At 43.2% G+C, this 21,627-nt stretch overlaps 1 protein-coding gene across 1 annotated transcript in view; it reads left to right on the forward strand.

Moving 5' to 3' along the window:
* Positions 1 to 19,743, forward strand: part of nell2a (neural EGFL like 2a) — a gene marked incomplete at both ends in the record, with an annotated part of 69,230 nt that extends 49,487 nt beyond the window's left edge. Inside the window, 5 exons of the mRNA XM_079163224.1 lie at positions 10,625 to 10,765; positions 11,992 to 12,185; positions 14,825 to 15,001; positions 18,172 to 18,396; positions 19,702 to 19,743. Coding sequence (XP_079019350.1) covers positions 10,625 to 10,765; positions 11,992 to 12,185; positions 14,825 to 15,001; positions 18,172 to 18,396; positions 19,702 to 19,743 — 779 coding nt within the window. The remainder of the gene's footprint in view (positions 1 to 10,624; positions 10,766 to 11,991; positions 12,186 to 14,824; positions 15,002 to 18,171; positions 18,397 to 19,701) is intronic.
* Positions 19,744 to 21,627: the final 1,884 nt, after the last annotated feature.

Consider the following 21,627-nt stretch of genomic DNA (forward strand, 5'->3'; position numbering starts at 1 on the left):
AATCTCCTATATTCACTGTGTGTGTGTGTGTGTGTGTGTGTGTGTGTGTGTGTGTGTGTGTGTGTGTGTGTGTGTGTGTGTGTGTCCACGTGTGCGTCTGACTGTGTGGGTTTGCGCTCCATGGTGAATAATGAGTTTGTACCTCTTCCAATGGCCCGATGGAGGATTTGAACTGCAGTTGCAGCAGTATGGGAATTACCTCATATTAATCAGCATGGCATTTTTCCTCATAGGCACCATGCCACATCCAAATTACCACTGCACAAACTCCTGATGCACAACATCCAACAGGGTAAGATGGCTTAACCGAGTATTAAGTCAGCCTGTGTTTATAGCAAAGAACATATCACTGCTTACCCTCATGCATGGAGATATATCAAACACAACATTGTGTTAAGACTCGAAGCTTTGGATGCTATTCGGTGTGTTTTCCCCTCCAGTGCTGGTGATTTAAGTAAACAAGAAAGGCTGTAATCCTGGTGGTTGTGCTAGACAAGCCAAATGTCTAATCTATAGCAGCAACACCTTTCTCATAACCCGTTTCAACCTTCTGTGGAGTGTCCTTGAGGAGACAAGCGGCCGAGCTAATAGAAAGTCAAGTCATGACAGTTCTCTGTGTGTGTGTGTGTGTGTGCTTGTGTTTGAGTGAAGCAAACTGAGCTTCTCTGCTTGCTCATTGGTTCGGGTATTGATTGCACATAAAGGACCTTTTTTTTTACGAGGCGTCCTTTTTAGTGCTCGCTTTAAAGTAAATTAATTTCCTCATGGTGCTGCTCTGAGAAGCTAAGGAAGGGGAAAAGTGTGTGTGTGTGTGTGTGTGTGTGTGTGTGTGTGTGTGTGTGTGTGTGTGTGTGTGTGTGTAAAGCTACTGAGAATGTGTTAACACACCTAACCATAATGACTTATCATCCTTCCCGTTTTGCAGCAGAGAGTTCTGAGGACCTCGTTCCTTAGTAATGGCATGGTCCTGGCAATCACACATTTCATTACCTTCTATAGTGTTTTAGATCCCTGCCTTTCACTCTTTCACTCTTTGTCTCCCTCTCTCACTTTACTCTCTTTTGTGAGTGTCCCGCGTCTTAACAGACAGTCACAGAATTAGTCCATCAAAGGAGGAATCTGCTAAAACGTACAAAAGATTTGTCCAAGGCGATTCTATTCATCAGTCGGTATCGAAAAAGCTCTATGAATGCGTTTTGTAGGAAACATTTCTTTGTTGTGGAGTACGTTTTTTAAATATTTCTATTTTCATCAGATCAATCATATCAAGATTAGGTTTTAGATTTGTTCTTAAATGATGAATATCTCTGTCCATACAAAAGAAAATGAATTCCCTAAAAAGTCAAAGCACACAAGTACAGAATTGGAAAAGCCTGTTGAAGTGGCTACATGAAAAACAAGAACAAGAATTTATTAAAAGCTTCAATCAAACACAGGAGAATTTAGCTCCGTCATTACACTAATACTCAATGAATAGCACACAGTGTCACAGATAAGGGACATTTCTGTCATGTCTAAGAAGCACAGCCTCATTTGTTTTTTATGTATAGGAAATTCCAAAAACTTACATTTTAGAAAAAGAATGAAACTCCATGCAACTCCTTTCTTTAATTTGTAAGTTTTCTGATGATTTCTTCCTTTAACATTAAACATTAAAACGATCAATTTAACATTGTATCACCCTTATGTGTATGTGGAGGCTCCTCACTTTCATAAAGCAGCTTGGCAGTCAATGTAGTAGATCCTTGAAAACACAACTCAAATTCAATGCAAGAGTATAATCTTCAAATATAGTCAATTTGATGATCAAAGCAATGTGAAGCTACAGCCAGGAGACAGTTAGCTTAGCTTAGCATAAAGACTGAAATAGGGGGAAACGTTGTGGTTTTTAAGGAGGTTATGTGCTGCACCAGTGGAGTGACCACTGACTCCAGTAAGTCATTTCTTACACTTAGCCAGTTGTTTAAACCGTCTGACGGAGCTAAGTTATCATTTAGCCAATTGTCTCTATGCTATGCTAACTGCCTCCTGTCTACAGCGCCATATTTAACATACAAATATGAGAGGGGCATCTTTTTCTCAAGAAAGTGAACCAGAAGTGAGTGATATATTCTACTGTGTTTTGGATGAACCAGCCCTTTAAGTCGTTCTTTTCTCCATTCAATGTAAGAGAAAAATAACTGTTTGCAAATCCATTTCTCCATTAATTCACTTGTCTCTTTCTCAACCACACCATGAGGGAAATAAGGGGATGAGAGATTGGTGGCTCAGGGATCGGAGTGTCTTTTAGGCTCCCCCTCCGCTCATCATTGACGCTGATTAGAATTCGAGGTACGGGGACGCAAACACAAACAAGCGCTCGCACACACGCCGAATCTCTCGCGCACTCCTCATGCCTCAGGCGACAAGATGTTTGTCACCACTGCTGCCGCTTCAGTGCGCATCTCTCTCCTCCCTCTCACTATTTGACTTCTTCCCATTCTCGTCAGCTCAGTGACAGCTACCATCGTCATGTGCTAATTTTTTCCCTCAGGTTTAGTAGTCCAGGACCACCGTCAGGGCCCCATGCTACAGGGCCAAAGCCTCTGGCACCGTTTAGAGACTTCAGCAGTCAGTCAGTGTGAAAGGGGGAGTCCGTCTCATTGTCTCCTCCCGGTGTGACAGGAGCTCCCAGTGAGGGAAGTGTCTACTGGTGAAGCTCACAGAGATGTATGGAGGTTAATTCACTGTTGGATATGCTGCTCTGCTGGTGGGGAGGATGGGAAGGGAGCAAGGGGGGTGAGCATGATAGTTTGGGGAGACGGGATGGAGATGTACGGAGAGAGTGGCAGATGCAAAATTCGAGGAGGGAGAGGAAAGAGAAGTAACGACCAGGAGGGGAGGGGGTGAGAGGAGGTGAAGTGGAAAGGAAAGATACAGAGATGTTTGGAAAAACTGACAGATGCAGCGACGGAATGGGAAACGCAATGAGAGAGATGGGTGGTGGGAGGCCAGGGGTTAGTGGGTTTTCTCTGCATTTGGATGCGGAATGAGGCCGGTGGAGTCGGTGCAGCAGGAGGAGGAGAAGCGGAGCTGTGTGGATGAACATGGAAAAGCTTTCACTAAGTCTGGGCTCCCCACCCCCAGAACCTTGTGAGCTTTTAGAGGCCTCCCCAGGGACTCCAGCACTTCTGCTGCTGCAACAGCAGACTGACGGCCTGTCATAAGACACCGAACAGGAGTTCCTCAAGGCAGTGCGGATAGACACACGCACGCCTGCGAGCACGCGCACACACATTTACGTATGAGAAGGCGCTGAGCAGTTTGCCGATTTGTCAAGGTGCCTCCCAATTTTTGATTATTGTACGTCGGTGTGTTGCAGTGTACGTATGCGTAATCATTTGTGTACATTTTTGTCCATACAATTATGAGGATGCGTGTTTGTGTGTTTTCAGTTTGAGTTAAGATCTTCTTGTGACCGAATGTGTGCGCTTGGTGGCTTGTCATTACCATTCAAGGGGAATGGATGGGGAGGGACAGGGGACACGCATTGCTGACAGACAGACACCAGCTAGTGGAGAACTCTGACACATCATGAATTATGCAGGACACGGCTGCGGCAGGGCACATACTCTTCAGTCGTGGATATAAATGTACGCAGGGCCAGCCATGTAATGTGTGCCCCGAACATGCCGCATAGTCAATGTGTTAGCCTCAGGCTAGCTCCAGTCCTTATATGGCTTGGGTGAGAGATGGGCAAATGCTGGAGTATTAGGTTTATTTTTCAGCAAAATGGGCGTTCATTAACTTCTCTAGATACAGGTCACTACTCCCTATTAGGATGTTTCAAAATTAGATTAATATAATATTGAAGGCATAGGTTTAGGCAATGTGAGTAAAAAAAAAACATTTATTTAAAGGGTGCACTGAAAAAGAGTGATTCAATTCAGGCACTGTTTGTGTTGCCAAAACCCAGCAGCTTTACACCTCCGTCCATTGAAATGTAGCCATCATTGTGAAGGCTGTTCTGAATGTCTTTGCACTGGATGCTTTTTGCATAACCGATGAAGAAGAGGCTTTGGAAATTCTCAGAACATGCACAATTCATGGCCATTAGATGCAAATCAACGATTTTATAAATATGTCCTTGAAAAGCAGGTTAAATTCTTCCTTTCCATTTTCTAGCCTACGGGGCTATTTACTTATGCATTGTTAAAAAATATTCACTCATGTTGCAAAAAACCCCACTTACATGCATAGTCTTGATAACAGTATAGGCGAAAGGATAAAATACAACGAAACCGTAAATGCTTTCAATAAATCATGTTGTAGTGTCATCTGACAGCAAAATGAGCCGGGGGAACTTGTAATCTACGAGTCTTAAGAGTTACGATGCTTTTAGAGAATACCTCGCAAATGTAAGAAGATTCATAAGAAGGGTTTTTATGATCATCTTAGCTTTAAGATGCTTTTAGGAACCAGGGCCCAGGACTGTGAAGATTTTCCATCAGCCGATAAATAATTGGACGTAACATCTGTGGACAACCCCTTCTGTTTTGGCCTCAGAAGTGTGTTTATTGACTGCCTTGCTGAACAGTTTCTTTGAGAAGAATGGGGAGATAGCGTTTGTATTTTTTTTTTTTTTGCTCATTATCTGCTCCTTTCAAGCCCCTCTAAGCTTGTTAGGGTGCTTTGCCACCAGTTAAAATGTTCTGTCACTACGCTGTCAGTTCTATAACTAATGGTCGTCCCTGCTGTCCTTGGCTGGCCTCTTGCTAGCTTCGCAAAGGACGCTGTGGGCTGCTTAAGGGAGAAGAGCATTTTGATCAGATCCTGTGGACGGACACCTCTCCCTTTCATCTTTCAATTCATCTGTCCTCACAAGGCCTTTTAATCATCAGCGGCACTGAATCACAGGGAGGCTAGTTCAGCATCAACAGTGATCTTTAAGGACAAGGAGAAAGAGATAAAAGATTTTTATGTTCAATGTTAATGATGCAATTTAGTTTTGTGACTCCTACACACTCCTGAAGGGTTATGTTCGGGAGCACCATCAGAGACCCCCGGTGTTTTACACCTACACTGTAAATTCACGTTTTATTGGTAAGAAAATAAACTAATTTTCTCAAGTCGTGATCATTTACCAGCACACAGCTTCATCTGAAGTGATACTCTGATCAAGAGATGTGATCTAAAGAGGGGAGCGTTTTGTTTATGTAAGCAAAACGGCTCCTTTTCATCAGAGCTTCCATACAATATTCAATTCATTTTTACAACCTTTTCTCTAACTTTGCATTTCCCTGAGTTCTTTAAGGAGAGATGGAGGAAGATAAGTTAGAGGAGGAAGAGAGCAGCGATGTCTGAAGAGGACATAATGTAGAGAAACAGTTGGTGAAGAAGTGAAGAAAGGAGAGGGTATTTAATTATTGGGTGATAGCAGATGAGAGGAGATAAGACGAGAGGAAAAGGGGGGACAAAAAAACGGAGGTGATTTATTACGAGATGTAAAAATGGAACGGGAAAGAAATAGCAGTGAAGAGGAATATGGGGAGGCGGATGGGAGAGGACAAGTGGATGGCCAGTGAGTTCATGAGGAAGCTTTGAAGGCAGTGAGAGACGGATGTGGAGCCCTGAGGTCACGCTGGCTTATTGACTAGGACAGAGAGCCGAACGGGGCCAGACAAACAATTTGTTCCCTCAGACCTCATTTACATTGATGTCGAGCCTCAGGAAGCTTGTCGGGGTTTGGGACAAAAACACAGACTAGACAGATAAAAAAAAAAACTAAACACACTGTCTGACAGTCAAAGCAACAGATAGACAAAGAAACAGACAGCCTAGAGTCACACAAGCATGAAGATAAATCATGATGAAACATAGAGTCTGTGAAACATCGAGAATGTGATACAAGTATATAAAGGTCGGCTACATGTGCGCGACAAACTGGCCTGTCCAGGTTAAATTGCACAGGACAGAAACGTTGCTATAGCAGTTGCTGGTGATCTGCTGTTGTATAAGTTAAAACAGCGAGGGCCACAGCGTGTATTACACAATAGGCAAGTAAAAAAAAAAACATCACAACCTCATCATAGTTGAAATCTCCCCTGGGCGCCACCCACTCGACTCTCAGGCACGGCTAGTGAATATTTAAAACCATATTAATTTTTTTTGCGCCCCTTGACAGCTCCCATGATGCATCGCTGCAGCTCTCTCCCGCTTTTGCTCTACGATTTACCCACATGGCCTGGGGGCCTGTGACTGTTGAAGCTCAAGCGGCTTGTTTAAGCACAGTGATTATGTATTCATTATTTATTTACGGACGGCCTTACAGAGCCCTCACTCCATCACCCCTAATTAGTGTGTCTTAATTAGGCCCTGCTAATGGCCGGAGCTGTCGTTGAGCTGAGCGCAACCTGCTGCTTCTACCTAAATGACACATCTCTCAGGGATAGCTTGCTGCTGTAGCTGCCGCACTGGACACGGGACAGCTACATTGCTTTAAAGGCCAATGGAAATTAAATTGCTCTTTTTTTCCTTCTGCTGCAGCATACAGATCTGCTCTGTAAATTGCATGTCCTTCGCTCTCTTTTTAGAAAACAGCATCCCAAAGTGAAAATTGCATATTTTTTTGTTTTCGTAATCTCTCCGCTCATATACCAGTTTCTCTGTCTGTGGGTAAATTCTGCACTGCTAACAACATTTTGCAGGCTTGATAGCTAATTAGCCAGGCCACTGTAGGACATTGAAGAGTAAGTGTGAGAGAAATGTTTTTGGTGCTCCTCTATAGCCCCTTTCCAACCCCCCCCCCCCCCCCCCCCCCCCACACACACACACACACACACACACACACACACACACACACACACACTCATATCTTGCCTTTGTCTTTAGTGTGTGAAAGGTTACAATCGGTATTCTTTCCCGGGACTGACTCGGCAATAGTCGCAGGTGTTTACCGGCTCCAGCCCCGATCGGCAGCGATGAAAACATGACACCAGAGTATTTCTGATAAATCTCAAAAAAAAAATGTTTACTTCCAAAAATACAACAATCATGCTGAAATTCACTTTTACATGTCTTGACTGCAAAAGATTAGTTTACAAATGGTGATTTCAGTTCAAGGGTGATGGAACTGCACCGTGATGGAGAGTGATTGCAGTTCTGAATGCGCTTGCAGCTACCGATTGTTCACAAGGCTTGTTTTCAATTTACCATGATTACTCATTCCCTCTCAAGTGCTTGCAGATATGGATTTGCGTTCCAGTGTCTGTTTCATCTTCAGGAATCCAGTGTGTAACTCAATTTGCGTTGGGTTTCATGATGATTGATTGATTACTTGAGTTTGCTCATTCTCTTAATGAAGACTGAGGACCAGTGACGATCACTCAATTACACTTTGCTGTACAGAGCAAAGAGCAGGGATCAGGAATCCATTTCTTACCTTATCGCTGTGTCGCGTACGTGCCGATAAAAGCTTTGTAAACATTATTGTCGACTCAAAGGTTCTGCAGCCTTTTCTCAGCCGTCATTGTAAACGTGATCTGACATGACAAATTCAGCTAATTTTAAAATCCATTCATTGTTAAATGGCATCTGACTTAAGAGCAGGAGGGAAGGTTCAGCAAAGATACAGAGATGTCTTTGAAGAATGCCTCCTGGTGCCTATCAGGATTACCAGGTAGACCTCTGTGGGAATGGAAATCAGTTTGAATTAGGTTACTGTACGGGAGATGTACGTGTGGTAGCGGTAACAGTGTTGCAACACCGTAGAAACCGTACGGCAACCCCCGGGGCTGTCTGTCAGTCAGAGAGAGTGAAAGACATGGGGAGGGAAGCGACAATGGTGCAAAGCAAGGAAAGAATGACGGGATAATAGCAGAGAACTGCACCCATCCAGCATCAGAATAGGAGGCGAGGACGGAGTGGAGAGGTTGGAGGGAGCTGGGACAATGAAAGGGAGGGATGAAGAGAAGAGGGCAGGCGAGACTAAACTCTAAACTCTGTCTTTTTCTGCTCAAAGAGAGAGCAAACTGCATCGATGTGGAAAGGTGAGGACGAGGGCACCTCTGCTTTTGCCTGAGCTCTGAGACAGAGATAGACAGGCGAAGTGAAAAAAAGGGAACACATGGAAAGGCAGGGGATGAAGAAAGAGAGGAGGAGGTGGTCAGGGCAGAGTGGCGTAACAATGCCCAGGAGGGTGCAGAAAGACCGACTGCTTGTTCCTCTCTTTGTCCTCAGAGAGCTGGCGTAACAGAGCCCTTGATTCCAGGCTGCCACTTAGGATAACGAGTAGGCTAACTGCAGTCTGTCTCATCGTCGCCCTCCTCCTCCTCCTCCTTCCTGTTCTCCTCCTCATCTAGCCCGTCCTCATCCTCCTCTCTTTGTGTAGGTTTTTCTCTTGTCAGTTTCCACATCTTCCAGTCAGCAAGGTAACTCCAAAATAACTGTTCTTCCGTGGCCTTGACCTCTCTACGAGATGGATTCGGAAAAGCCGGATTTGATTTTGTTTGTGTTTCTGTAAGCAGAGAAAGAAAAACATGACATGATTTAACAAGTGAAAGTACTGCGCCATCCACATCTACGATTCGACTCGAGCTAGAGCCTCATGATTCAGCGGAGACAGAGCTTTCAGGCAGCGCCTTTGTCTGATTGTCACTGTTGATGATTTAATTACAATGATCTTCCATTATCCTTTACGCCAGATGATAAAAGAGAAGGCGAGACTTTTGGAAGCATGTTGTATCCTTGCTGTACCTCACACATTCAATCCTGTCAAATCCAAGGTGTGACAACAGTGAGTTTCATCGTCCTAAAAGGCCGTCGCACTTTAAATGTTGATTTGACAGCAGGCTGAGGGGCGTAATTGTAGCTGACAGTTTTGGCTCGGTGAAAAGAGTAAACGTTGAGTCTTTTGTTGAGGGTGTAACCCTCTGTTGTTATAGCGAGACAGTCAAGTTTTTAAAAACACCTGAATGAAACTAGCTGAAAATAGCTATTTGCATATTTTTAGACTCCCTTAACCATCAGCGTCTGTTATAAATAGTATCCGACTGCTCAGTTGTACTTTGAATGGTTTCACCCAGCCTTACGGGGGAGAAGAGGATGATCCAAACAAATTCAGCTTCATTGTTTTCTTTTGTTTTTATACCGGCAGACCTCATGCAGCTTTTCCCTTTAAAAACTCCCTGCACTTTTATCACACTGAAATTCACAGGCAGTAAAGAGCATTGGATGTTTTCTTCAGGAGTGGGGAGTTGAGAGATGGGCTTGTTAAGAGTATCTGGGAGAAAATAAGGTGCTCTGCTCTCACCAAACTGATGTAATTAGTAAAATGTGAGTTTTTGCTTTAAAGTCTGCCACGTGGAAAGAGAGAGGGGGAAAAAGAAAATGCTTTTTTTTTTTTTTAAGCAAACCTGCTTCTCAGACAAATGCGGGTCATTTTTGAGTAGATAAGGCCCTAATCTGCAGGACATTTCATCAACAGTTAATCTGCTGCAGAAATTCTATTAAAAAGGCTGTGGGCTCATTAGCCCATAGATCTTAATCCCATTACTGCCTGGGCGGTGGGAGACCATGAGCCCGCCTGTCTGTCGCTCTATGGGGGATACTGTCGCAGGCGGTTGTGGAGAAGGTCAGACACGGCACTCTGCCATTTTCATAATGAGAGCAGAGCATCATGCATCATGCAGAAAAAAAACATCACAGACGATACAGACACATTTAATCACGGTGCATGTCTGGGCCTAACATATTTAGCGCTACTGTACAATAACAGGCTTTATTTCCTCTCTCGTGTGGGCCTGGCCCTCAGTTTAATTAAATGTTAGCTGAAATATCAAAGTGATCCGTCTCTCTGTTTGTATTACGCTCATTGTTGGATATTATATTAGATTTGTTCTTGGTTGATGTTTGCAGAAAAGTTGCCCGGCCCCTCGTTGAAACAAAAGGGTTGGATGTTGGCCTGTTGTACAAAGAAACGGGGAGTGAAAAAAGAGAAGCAAGAGGGAAAGAAATACAGCGAGGAGAGCGTCAGAGCATGTAATCAAAGTCTTTTATTAAAGACAAGAGCTGGAGGAGGAGGCAGAGTCAAGGATATTTCAAAGTGGAGCTCTGTGAAAACAAACATGAGCTCCATCTATTGACAACCGCCCATAGGATGTGTTAGAAGCTGCGTTCAAGCCCTTTGATGAGCTTCTCCACACGTCACCTCATATTAACTCCTATTGTCCAAGTAAAGTTCAATAAAAGTGTACACACACCTCGGACTTTATTTGTTTGCCTGCATGTGTTGGAGGATTAGACCGTGTCGGATTTATTTTACTGGCATTTCAAAATGGAAGCCCATTAAATCTCTGTCTTCTAAGAATAGGCTTGTTATATTCAATCATTCCCTTCATTCATTCCCTGCTATCTTTTATTGATACAAATGTCCTTTTCTGGCTACGCAGCTGCGCTTGATCAATGAAGCCTACGGACTAGATTCACTCAAACGCTAGACACGTTGTTGTATCAATTATAAGTCAGTCAATGTTGAAAATGCCTACCGGGCAAGAATGGAGCTCGATAGCTCATTCACTGTAAAGAGCATGTTTCCAAAGCAACAAGATAGCGACTGTATATGACGTCTTCTTCTTCTTCTTTTCAGATATTGATGAGTGTGCGGACGGCTTTGTCGAGTGTGATAGTAAATCCACTTGTGTCAACTTGCCCGGCTGGTATCACTGTGAGTGCCGTGATGGATACCATGACAACGGCTTGTTTTCCACCAGTGGGGAATCATGCGTAGGTGAGTGGTCCACCTTCACTACTGAAATATACGAAGAGATGGTGAAAAAGGTTTTATTTGTATTGTGATTTTTAGGATTGCAACTTGGATAAGTCAGAGGAATCACTTGTGAGTTCATCTCGTGTGAAACGTTACATTTTTTTTATTTTTCCAGGATAATATATCCCCATGCATGTTGATTAGGTTTGAAAAAAACACTTCATTTTGTGTGCAAAATTTACATTTTTAAATGTACCTTTGAACTTTGGAAGTTGTGATGCCAATTGGACGTACAATCGTCAACATGATAATGTCACATCACCTCAGATTTTAGAGCTCTGACACTCAAATGAGGTTTAAATTCTGGTTCATAGTTTTTAGCATTGCAAGAATATGACGTTGATGATACGATGTTGTTGGATCTTATAGCTCCACAATGCCCCTTTACTAGAAAACACCCCATTATATCCCCATTGAATGGCCCCTGATTTTACATCTCAGTCTTTTCTTTGATTTCTAGATTCAGGTTTGAGAGCTTAGAGAAGCAAGCACTGAAAATAGTGCCTTTTAATTAACAGAACTTGGTTGAAGTATGTGAGTCACCCGCCGTCAAAAACTGTCGTTACACTCCTGTAAATAGTGGTATGATTGGATAGGTGTGTCATTATCAGTGTGTTTTCCTCCCGAAGCATTTGCTTTTTTGCAGGCTGCTGATTTTCTGTAACATTCTCTCTGATACAGCCTGTCAGGAGAAGTGTCAGCTGTCAGAATGGAAACTCTCAATCTACAGCAACATCGAAGCATTGCCTGTAACAATAGTGCTAGCGCTGCTCGACTCGTTGACCCCATCTTGCCTGTCAGTGTGAGTCGGCAGAGGCAGCAAAAAAAAGCACATTAAAGGCACTCTCAAAAAAATATTAACGAACCTTCAAAGCAAAGGTATCATTTCACCAAAAGTAGGTTTCTGGGTTACTTTACAGTTGTATGCTGTATGTTTCATCCTGGAGCTGAAAAAAGGTCGTTTCGCTACATTTTACAGCTGCATTTGAGCTGCGGCTGTAAGAGGACAAAGATGTAACAGGACATGCTCTTTTACCTTGTCACCACGTTACTAGTGCAAATATTAAAGCGCTTGTAATACAAAATCTGCCCCATTACCATAAGCCATGCATAAACTGTGGTTCTGCATATCCATATGTATGATGTCATCTTTTTTTTGTGCCCCCCCCCCCCCCCCCCCAACGCAGATATTAATGAATGCAAGACGGGGAGGAACACCTGTGCCAATGACACAGTGTGCTTCAACTTGGACGGAGGCTACGACTGCCGGTGCCCCCACGGGCACAACTGCACCGGGGACTGTATACATGACAACAAGGTCAAGCACAGTGGGCAGATCTGGGTGCTGGACAGCGATAGGTGCTCTGTGTGCTCCTGCCAGGTAAGAAACAGAAGGAGATGGACATTTACATCACAGAGATGGCTGAGACATGACAGAGAGAAGCCAAAGCAGAGGTAGATGGACTGACTGAAATAGACAAGAGATGGACAGAAGTGGAAAGATGGATGAGATGGGAAAAAGATTGAGAGGCAGATAGACACAGAATAAATGTGCCCGGTGCCGTAGAGAGTTGAGTAAGGATGTTCCCTCTCTGTATTACTGCATGTGCACCCAACTGTTCTATGATTGAGTTTTCTGTTCTTTGTTTATTCTCTCTCTGCTATTCTAGTGTATAACAAAGAATAACAAACTGTAAACCTGTTCTTGCCTATGAATGACGACGTCTCCCACAGTGCCAATCAGCAGAAAAGTCTCCTTGCTTTGTCCTGTAATCATACTTCTCCCCTTGAACCAATCTGTGATATCTATTAAAAAATGGAAGCACAGTGGTGCAATGGATGAAGAGATTGTTTTAATTAGACATGGCTTGACTGTGCATGAAAGACCAATGTCATGCCACCTTTAGTTAAAAAGTATTACAGCCCATGAGAGTCGTGACAGTGAAGTCAATTCTCCAGGAGCATTTTCAGGTTCCAGTTTGCTCTTTCGTTCACGATAGTTATCTGGAAAAAGTCTAAATTAAACATTGGGTGATGGCTAGTGGCTAGTGTGGTGTATAAGGGGTCGCTCGTGGTAATGAACCCAGAGGTAACTATTACCAACATGTCGGTCAGAGTCACTTCTACAGACTCATATTTTAATATGATGGCCACAGAAGGCAGATAAACAGCTCCACTGTGCATGCGCTACCTTCCCAGCACCAAACAGCAGACAAAGTTAGCAACTAAATGGAGCCTTTAGCAGCTGAAGAGCAGTTATTTCTGTGAGGAGTTGGCGGAGACCTAAACAGAGCTAAAAAGAGTGTGAACATTGGACTTTATCGGGTCACCAGAAGCACAACTCCAATTTAAGTTATAGAATCAGAAATGAAGATAGGACTTGTTGTACATCAAAAACAGCTCCGGACTACCTTAAAACGTCCTGGTATTTATTTAAACAAGCAATGTGTGTCATTTATGTGTCATCAGGCTTGCTTGTCTTGTACTTTGTTTACTGCGTAAGCTAACAGCCAATATTTTTTGGAAATATTAGAATGCAGTGATGTGATTCATCACATTCTGCTCAAAATGAAAAACTGCACTCATCTACACCCCTTTTCCTTTATTAAAACAAAAAAAGACAAAAGACAAAAAGCGAGTGTGGATGGAGAACGCTGGTACAATCAACGTAAATGTGACAGGGCTGTTGACAATCACAGCGATGCTGTTGTGATAAGCACTTACATTAAAGTACAGGATCAGCTATATGTAGTGACTTTCAAAGGTGTACCAGAGTGATTCAGGCTTTTGATGCAGTTGCTTTGATTGATTTCTGACAGCCCAGTGACAAGGCATCCGGGAACAGTTGGTCCAAAACCCTCACTCTATCATCCCAAACACATTTTCTCTCCATGATTATCAGGTCATGGACCAGTCATACTTTGCATTTCAGCGTTTCACTCAAAGTAATGCCAAGTGTCTGGCAGAAGTGGAAGGTGATTATACTGGATTAGTGTCGGTAGTGAATGATCAAGCAACAAATTATTCATTTGATTACAAAGAACCAGGGCACAAATGGCTCCTTAATTAAATGAGTCATATTAATTGATTTGAGAGATTGAAGAGCTGCCCGTCAAAATTAGATGTACTGAGCGACTGAAGAAGCAGAGGGGTAAACATGTTATTGTTTAGACGGACACAGCTGGATATTAGACGGAGAGCTGCGACGAACTGATGGGAGAAACCAAGGTCAAACCTCACAGAGAAGACAAAGACTGGGATGTGTCCAGACTGAGGTCATGCAATATGCAAATAGTTCATTGTTTCAATCTGCATGGAGCACCAGATGGGTGGGGTTTAGCGCTCGAGTGCATCTTTAACATTTTAGAAATGAAACTACTTTTATTTAATTGATATCGCTGCAGGTCCAGGGCAAGTGGTCCGGAATCCTAAATAAGGTAACAATAAAGAAAAAAACGGCCGCACAAAATAATATTTGGACGTTGAAGAACCTGCCGGTATAGAGTTGTCTCTCTCTCCTCTCATTTGCTGCCATCTCTCTTCTGTCAATAATCTAATAAAGGCTTTAAATTGCCAGCAAAAAAAACAATTCATCAACTAATTGTTTACATGTGTCTGGAACAAATAGTACTACATTTATTTCCTCAGATAGTTGCACATTAAAGTGGCAGCATCAGATGTGAGTGGGAGGTAAGGAGTTGAATTCAGACCCAGAGCAGTTCTTGTATTGTGGAAGGCACCTTAAATCACTAGACAGCCAAGTAGCACTTCTTCAAACACCAGGAACTCCCGAAGAACCCCTGGGCTTCAGTGTTCATAAAACAATATTTTAATCGTGTGTGTCAGACTGAAAAGCCATAAAACAGAGCTTCAAACCAGTTGCTAGGCTACACACAGCCTTTGTTACAATATTTATGATCAACATACATGTTTAACGATCCCATCAGACAAATGGCCTTGTCTTTGCATGCGCGGTACATGCGCGTTCACGTGATATATGGGTTTGTGCTCCCCGCCCAGGCCGGCCAGGTGATGTGCCGCAGGATGGTTTGCGACTGCGACAACCCCAACGCCGACCTGTTCTGCTGCCCCGAGTGCGACCCTCGACTCAGCAGCCAGTGTCTGCACCAGAACGGCCTGCTCACCTACGGCAGCGGGGACACATGGGTGGAGAACTGCCAGCAGTGCCAGTGCCTGGTAAGTAGGGCTGGATAAATAAACCCCCGCATGTTTATAAAGCTTACAACGCGTGAATCCAGTCGATGCTTTTATCAAGAGCAATTTGCGGTGACAGCAGGAAAAACACCATAAGCATTCATCTCTGCGCCACAGTGCCAGCACAACAGACAACAAATACTCCAGTCTCCATGGAAATGCTCACAAATTATAGAGGCGCTATGTAAAGAAAGTCAAAGAGAGAAGTTTTTGCGGGGAGAGATAGGGGAGTGATTAAGAGGTGAATAGGAAGGTTGCAGAGAGGAGAAAATGAAGATTGCTTTTACAACTCGTGGCAGAAGAAGAAAAGGAGTGAGTGATTAGTGAGATTTTAAAGAACTCAAAGGACGGTTGTCTGCTGTGATGGAATTATACCTTTTTATTGAAGGACTCTTCCAAGGTTGAGAGAACAGGAGGAAATGCGTGTGCCCGGGGAGTTGGAGGTGTAACACTGTGTATCGTCTCTGAGTGTGCTTTGAGAAGGTTGTGTTGATTGATGAGCATTTGCAGCATGTGTGTGTTTTTGTGTTGTGTCGACTGTCCTCTACATGCAATCCTATTTCTCATACAAAACTAAATAACGTTCGTCGTATAAATCTTTCGCAGCGAGACATATGCACTATTCTCTTTGTGGTCTTCTGCTGTGTCGACCTTTTCCAAGGTTTACACAGTGCTGCTGTTCAAACAACAGGGAAGCATTTCATAAGTGTTTCCCAGTGAGCCAGACAGAAACAGTAAATCCTTCTACCTGTGATGCCTCTCTCACCACATAGCCATTATGCATATGAAATGCAAATGTCATTCTTTACATTCTAACACACTGTCTTGCCACTACCACACTCAGCTGCACCACACACCCACACTTGTGTCGCTCCTTCTGTTGAGTGACTCACAAATCATCCTCACTGTGGATCTCAGACAGGCACTATGCTCCTTTTCCTCCCTATTTCTCCCCTTTTGTTGCTACTAAAGATCAGCCATACTATAGTATATAAGTTGGCGCTACTCTGGCAGATTTATGGTCTGAGAAGCAACACACTAATGCCATTCCCCCCCTACTCTCCCCCTGCCATTTAAATGCTGTCCTGATGCCCGGACCTTGAGGGTTGCTTTTTTAGATTCCTTACAGCGAGCCATTATACAAGCGCTCGAAAATCACTGCTCAGCGGAGAGGCAGCGGGGAAGCACAGTCGGCTGAAAATGGGCTCGCTCGGCTTCACTCTCGCTGAGGCTGTGCACACTGTCGGCACTTATATATGTTGACACAAACAGACACAAACACATTTGAGAATGCGGGCGCGCCGGTCCCAGCAGCGGCGCACGCGCGCACATGCAGTATACAAACACGAGTAGGTATATGGTATTCACCATGTCCACACACACATGCAGTATAGAAACACGAGTAGGTACATGGTATTCACCATAGCGGCGGCCACAGAATGCATTTGAGAATGCAGGCACCCATGACACCGCGACAACACATGCTCGTACTTCCATACATCCACGCATACACACACAGTCAGGCATGCAACACACTCGATTAAAGATGCACGGGAACATACTGTATGCGCAAAGCAAAAGACCACCAGCCACACAGTATAAACAGCAGCATTTGAAGGGGCGAGGGAGAAGGCTGCTGCGCGATACCGTACCGGGGCTCCTGTAGCGTGACAGGGACGTGAAATGAACCTTGAATGCTGCTACACTTAGCAGAGCCATGGCTGTCCAGGCTCAACAGGAGCCTTAAAATACACAGTGACAGCAGCCAGATGGGCAAATCATTCTCCCAAGACCAAGACCTTCTCCGCTACCCGTGGAATCATTGGAAATCAAGAATATGGCCTTTGCAGAATGTGCACACATGGGCCCCTTGTGATGTGCTCTCTTGTTAAATCACCAGTAGATCAAAAAAGCAAATTTCTTTCGACATAGTTTGCACTTTAGGTCGAGGCGGATGAGAGAAAGAGCGCGATTACATGCCGACTGATTCCCAGGCAAATATAAATGTCACTAGCTTTAATCTACTGGAGGAACATAGGGAATCCTTACATCTGTCCAAGTAAAAGCAAAGAGATTACATAACAGATACCATGACCACCGAATGCAAAGCCAGATTGAAATAAGAACCTTATGAAATATCCCAAAGAGATTAAAGAACAGCTTCAGATTTAGGTTGATCAAGCTTCCATGACGCACCGCTCTCTGTGAAAGCAAAATAATAGCTGATTGTATAGCAAATCCCTTCCTCCTTTGTGATCTTAGGCCACATCTGCATAAAGATGATAATGTCCCTTTTCGCAGCGTGGGACAGATACCTGAGGCTACATTCAATCCCTCCCCCTGGCTACGAGCAAAGAGTGCCACTCGGGGGGATTTCCCATTTCAAATGTTTACACACTACACAGAGGCAGGGAGTGGGCATTAGCGCTGCGTGAGCCTTTGCTTTATAGCCGGCCTAATTTACTACAACATTTCTAAAATGCTGAGCCAGACGATTTTCAGTGATATTAAATATCCCCAGTGGGACACTTGCATCAAGCCTCATGTAACTTAATGTGTGTATGCCTTTTATGTCTGCTTCTGTGCTTCAACATATAGAGTCTGAGCCCATATTTCATTTCCAGAGTAGATGTGAAGCAGGAAAGGCTCATGGATAGCAGCGTAAGCAGAAGTGGGTCAAGCCAGAATGATATAGCGTACAGTAGTTAGGATGTGTAAAGTCACATATCCAGTATATATGACCTGTTTTCTCAGGCCAATAGAAAATGGCAGCGGGAGGAATCCAATAAAGCTCTCAGTGCTGAAAGTTTGCTGTGAGATTTAATATGGGAACAACAATGAGAGAGGGGGACGAGTTAAAAAGCTGGAACATTTACTTCTACTGTCTGAAGAAAAAAACCTGCTGACTGTGTTGGAAGATTGCTCTGCTCATCTATATTTTCTCGGTACCTTAACAACTTTTTTTTCATTATCAAGTGGAGACGCTCCCTCTGGCATGCAAATATACAGCGTCAGGAGAAATATGTGTATTTGCATGAATAACCTGTTTAGGGCTGGAAAATGCGATTTTTATTATTTCGAACTGTCTCTCTTTTTCTACTCTCTGTCTATCTTTCTCAAATTGTCTCCCCCCCCCCCCCCCGCCTCTTCAGCAGGGGCAGGTGGACTGCTGGCCTCTGCCGTGCCCGCCCGTGGACTGCGAGTTTACCGTGGTGCCTGAGGGCGAGTGCTGTCCCCGCTGTGTCACCGACCCCTGCCAGGCTGACACCATCCGCAACGACATCACCAAGACGTGCACGGACGAGCACAACATCTCACGCTTCAGCGGCTCCTCCTGGATTAAACACGGCACAGAGTGCACCCTGTGCCAGTGCAAGGTAAGGCACCAGCCCCCCCCCCCCCCCCCCCCTCCTCCTCCCTGCTGGCAGCCTCGAAACAGCAAATTACAGTTCGGTGTGAGATAAGACACCAAAGAAAAATGGTTTGGAAATTGAGAACCCTCTGTGTTTTGTCAGAAAAAGCAGAGTACACTGTAGTCCAGACTTTGCATTGGGGACGCAGTTTGTGCATCTTTGACACCTCGTGACAGTATTTATTACACATGGTGGTAAATATGTCTGTAGGTGTTGATTCAGCTGTCTGTCTGCTGAATCCCATCGGCACACAAAGCGTTTGCAGGTGGAAACACACATCTCACCAAATTGTAAAGAGCAGTAACGGGAAAAAACACAAATAAACAAAGGAGGTTAATGAAATGATATTTTGTAGACCTCATAGTTCCATGCGATAGTGATTGGCTAGAGAGAAAATACAATATTCATACTCCTATTCCTATAACTATTCCTTTAATCAAAATGAACTGAAACCTCGGACAAAGACAGCCCCTTATATCTTGACCTCTGACGCGGCTACAGCACAAACCAGCAATGTGTATAGAGCAATGTACAGAGCCTCAGATATTCTATCGAGAAAACTGAGACAAACTTGCATAATTGGTTGGAGTAACTCGGGCAGAGAAAGCTTCCCTCCACATGTTTTGTTTTCAGGCACAGAACAATCACTGGAAAAATAAACTATGCAGCCGAATATCCTCTTCATTAACAATTGTGAGCATAAATTGTTTTCCTCAGCTTTAGGACTAATCCACAAAGACTGACTCCCTTGTCTGAGTTTCTAGGATGGAATTATTTCTCTCTGCCTGCCTGATGATGATGTCTACATCTTTCAAAAATGATAACAGCCATTAAATATATGCTATCTTCCAAAAAATGTCAAAGACTTGCATTAAATTCAAATATATGAGGGTGGATGTATTATTTTTGGACAGGTACAGTCAGTTTCAGAGCACTCTGATTTGGTCAGTTTGGTGATTTAGCACCAAAAGTGCTGCGCCTGCAAACCTTTAACGATCATGGGAGTTTATCTGTCCCCCTAGTTTGAAGCGAGATGACTCTGAGACCGTTCACTTTTCTATCCTCAGTAGAATAACTCTGTCTTGGATCAGTTGGTGCCGAAATGACACCCAGAGGAATCTTAAATGCCAAACTGAATCTGTATTCTGCAGCACCGCCGCCACCTGAAAATATTTACCGTTGAGATCCACAAAGACTTTGATGTGGTCAAAGTGTGACGATGAACCGTTAATATGTTTCTTTGCCTTCTCTCTCTCCTCTCACTTGCAGAATGGACACATCTGTTGCTCAGTGGACCCCATGTGCCTTTAGTCCCGGAAGAGCTGAAGGCACCTGTACAGTGTTCTCCATGTACAAACAAAGTAACACCAACCCTTATGTCTCCTCACTGTCCTCACAGGCGTAGGTCAGATAGTGTTTGCATTGTTAGGATTTGATTTAGCCTGCTGAACCGGATGGATGGGGGTTACGAATCAGTATAATTTATACAAAGTCACATTGTCAAATACAGACAATTGTACAAATTTAACCTTCAGGTCCTCTCTGATGATTTCTAGCTCTTATTGTGTGCTCTACATTGTAAACCCCAGCCAACTGGTACCTCAGTTTTTAGTGAATACTCTGTGACCCACGTCTGCCCCCTCGACTCCTCTTTATACCAAAAGCAGACCTTTATCATACCAAACAGATGATGGACTACAGTTTCCTCAAAGCCACTCTCTTTGTTCTGTCTCTCCACTTAAGAGTGAACCTTTAAGGATCACTGTTCCCCACTCTGCATCATCGCTACATAAATCTGTAAGATATTACTATTACTGGCATGACTGTGCTTGATGTCCAAACATTTTTGCTGATTTCTGAATTCTCAGTGATGATGATACCTTAGATAGATTAAAAGCAGTTAGCTTAAGGTTCCGTTGCCACATTTATGAGTTGTCTATGTTATGTGGTGCTTTGTAGCATTTTGTTCCATTTCTCCTTTTTTGTAATTTTTTTCTTTCCAAGCTTGTTATTGTGTAATAGTGAAATAAAGTATTGCCATTTACATTTAATTCTTGTCTTTGGCTCATGTATGAGTGTGTATTCATTGTGTTCGAAGACAACATGCGGTTGCCAGTCTATTAGGTACACCTAGCTAAAACGGATGCAGTGTAATATAACAGTCCTGCAGTAAATACCACCTTTATGAAGATTATAACGGTCATGTTTCTATTATTTTGTCCACTAAATAACAAGCACCACAAACTACATCCTCCAAAATAATCAAGTTAAATCAATGAATACAGTCAAAGTGTATCAGCACTGGAAATATGAATATTTGGTTGTGTGGTCTTGAATTCCGTTTTTTATCGGGTTCTACTTTAAGGCGTGCGTTATAAAGGGTAAGTTCTAAATAATGGCTTCTTTTAAAGTTTAATACATAGCTTACAAAAACTTTTATGAAGAACAATTATATTTTGTTTGATCAAAGCCAAAGTCTCTGTAAAAGATAACATAGTTTCAAAGTTCATTATTGACCTTACAAACGATAATATACAAAGAATCCTTACCTCAAGTCAAGCCCTTGAGATGAGAATAGTTTGCCAACAGCACCATATTAATTTTGTTCATTTATCTTGTATAATAGGTGAATTAATTTATTGTATATTTATGTTTCCTCATTCAATTACAGAGGTGTAATAGTTTGTTGAGAAGATCTTAAATGTTTAAATATATTTTCAACAGTCCACCCAACATCGTTATGTTCTATTCATCAAGGAGTAAAACTGCAGGGTATGTGCAGCGTTTGTGGCGTGACTCTTTGTACAGTATGTATAAGAAACTAGTCACTGTTTGATCACAACCTAAATAAAATGTGGATTGGAGGGGTCAATGGGCTAAATGCATGTTAATAGGTTACAGTGAACCCAGTGCTTCACATGTACTCTCCCGGTAATCTCACACTGGATTAATAGTGTTTTGTTTAAATGGTTATCGATACTGCTGTGATCTTGCCTTCCACCGTAAAACACTAACTTCGGTTCGATTGATTCTGTAAATGAAACAAGTAAAATCAAATTTGTGGCTTCCATAGATCCAATACTAATAGTGTTGTTACAAGATTTGGATTTTAAATTCGGCCCCTTGTGTTGAATACACTTCAACAAACGCATCTTTGGAGGCAGAGAAAGGACCGTTACACAGATTCCTCTCCTC

The sequence above is a fragment of the Pholis gunnellus genome (genome assembly GCF_910591455.1).
Source record: "Pholis gunnellus genome assembly, chromosome: 7".
NCBI classification, from domain to species: domain Eukaryota; kingdom Metazoa; phylum Chordata; class Actinopteri; order Perciformes; family Pholidae; genus Pholis; species Pholis gunnellus.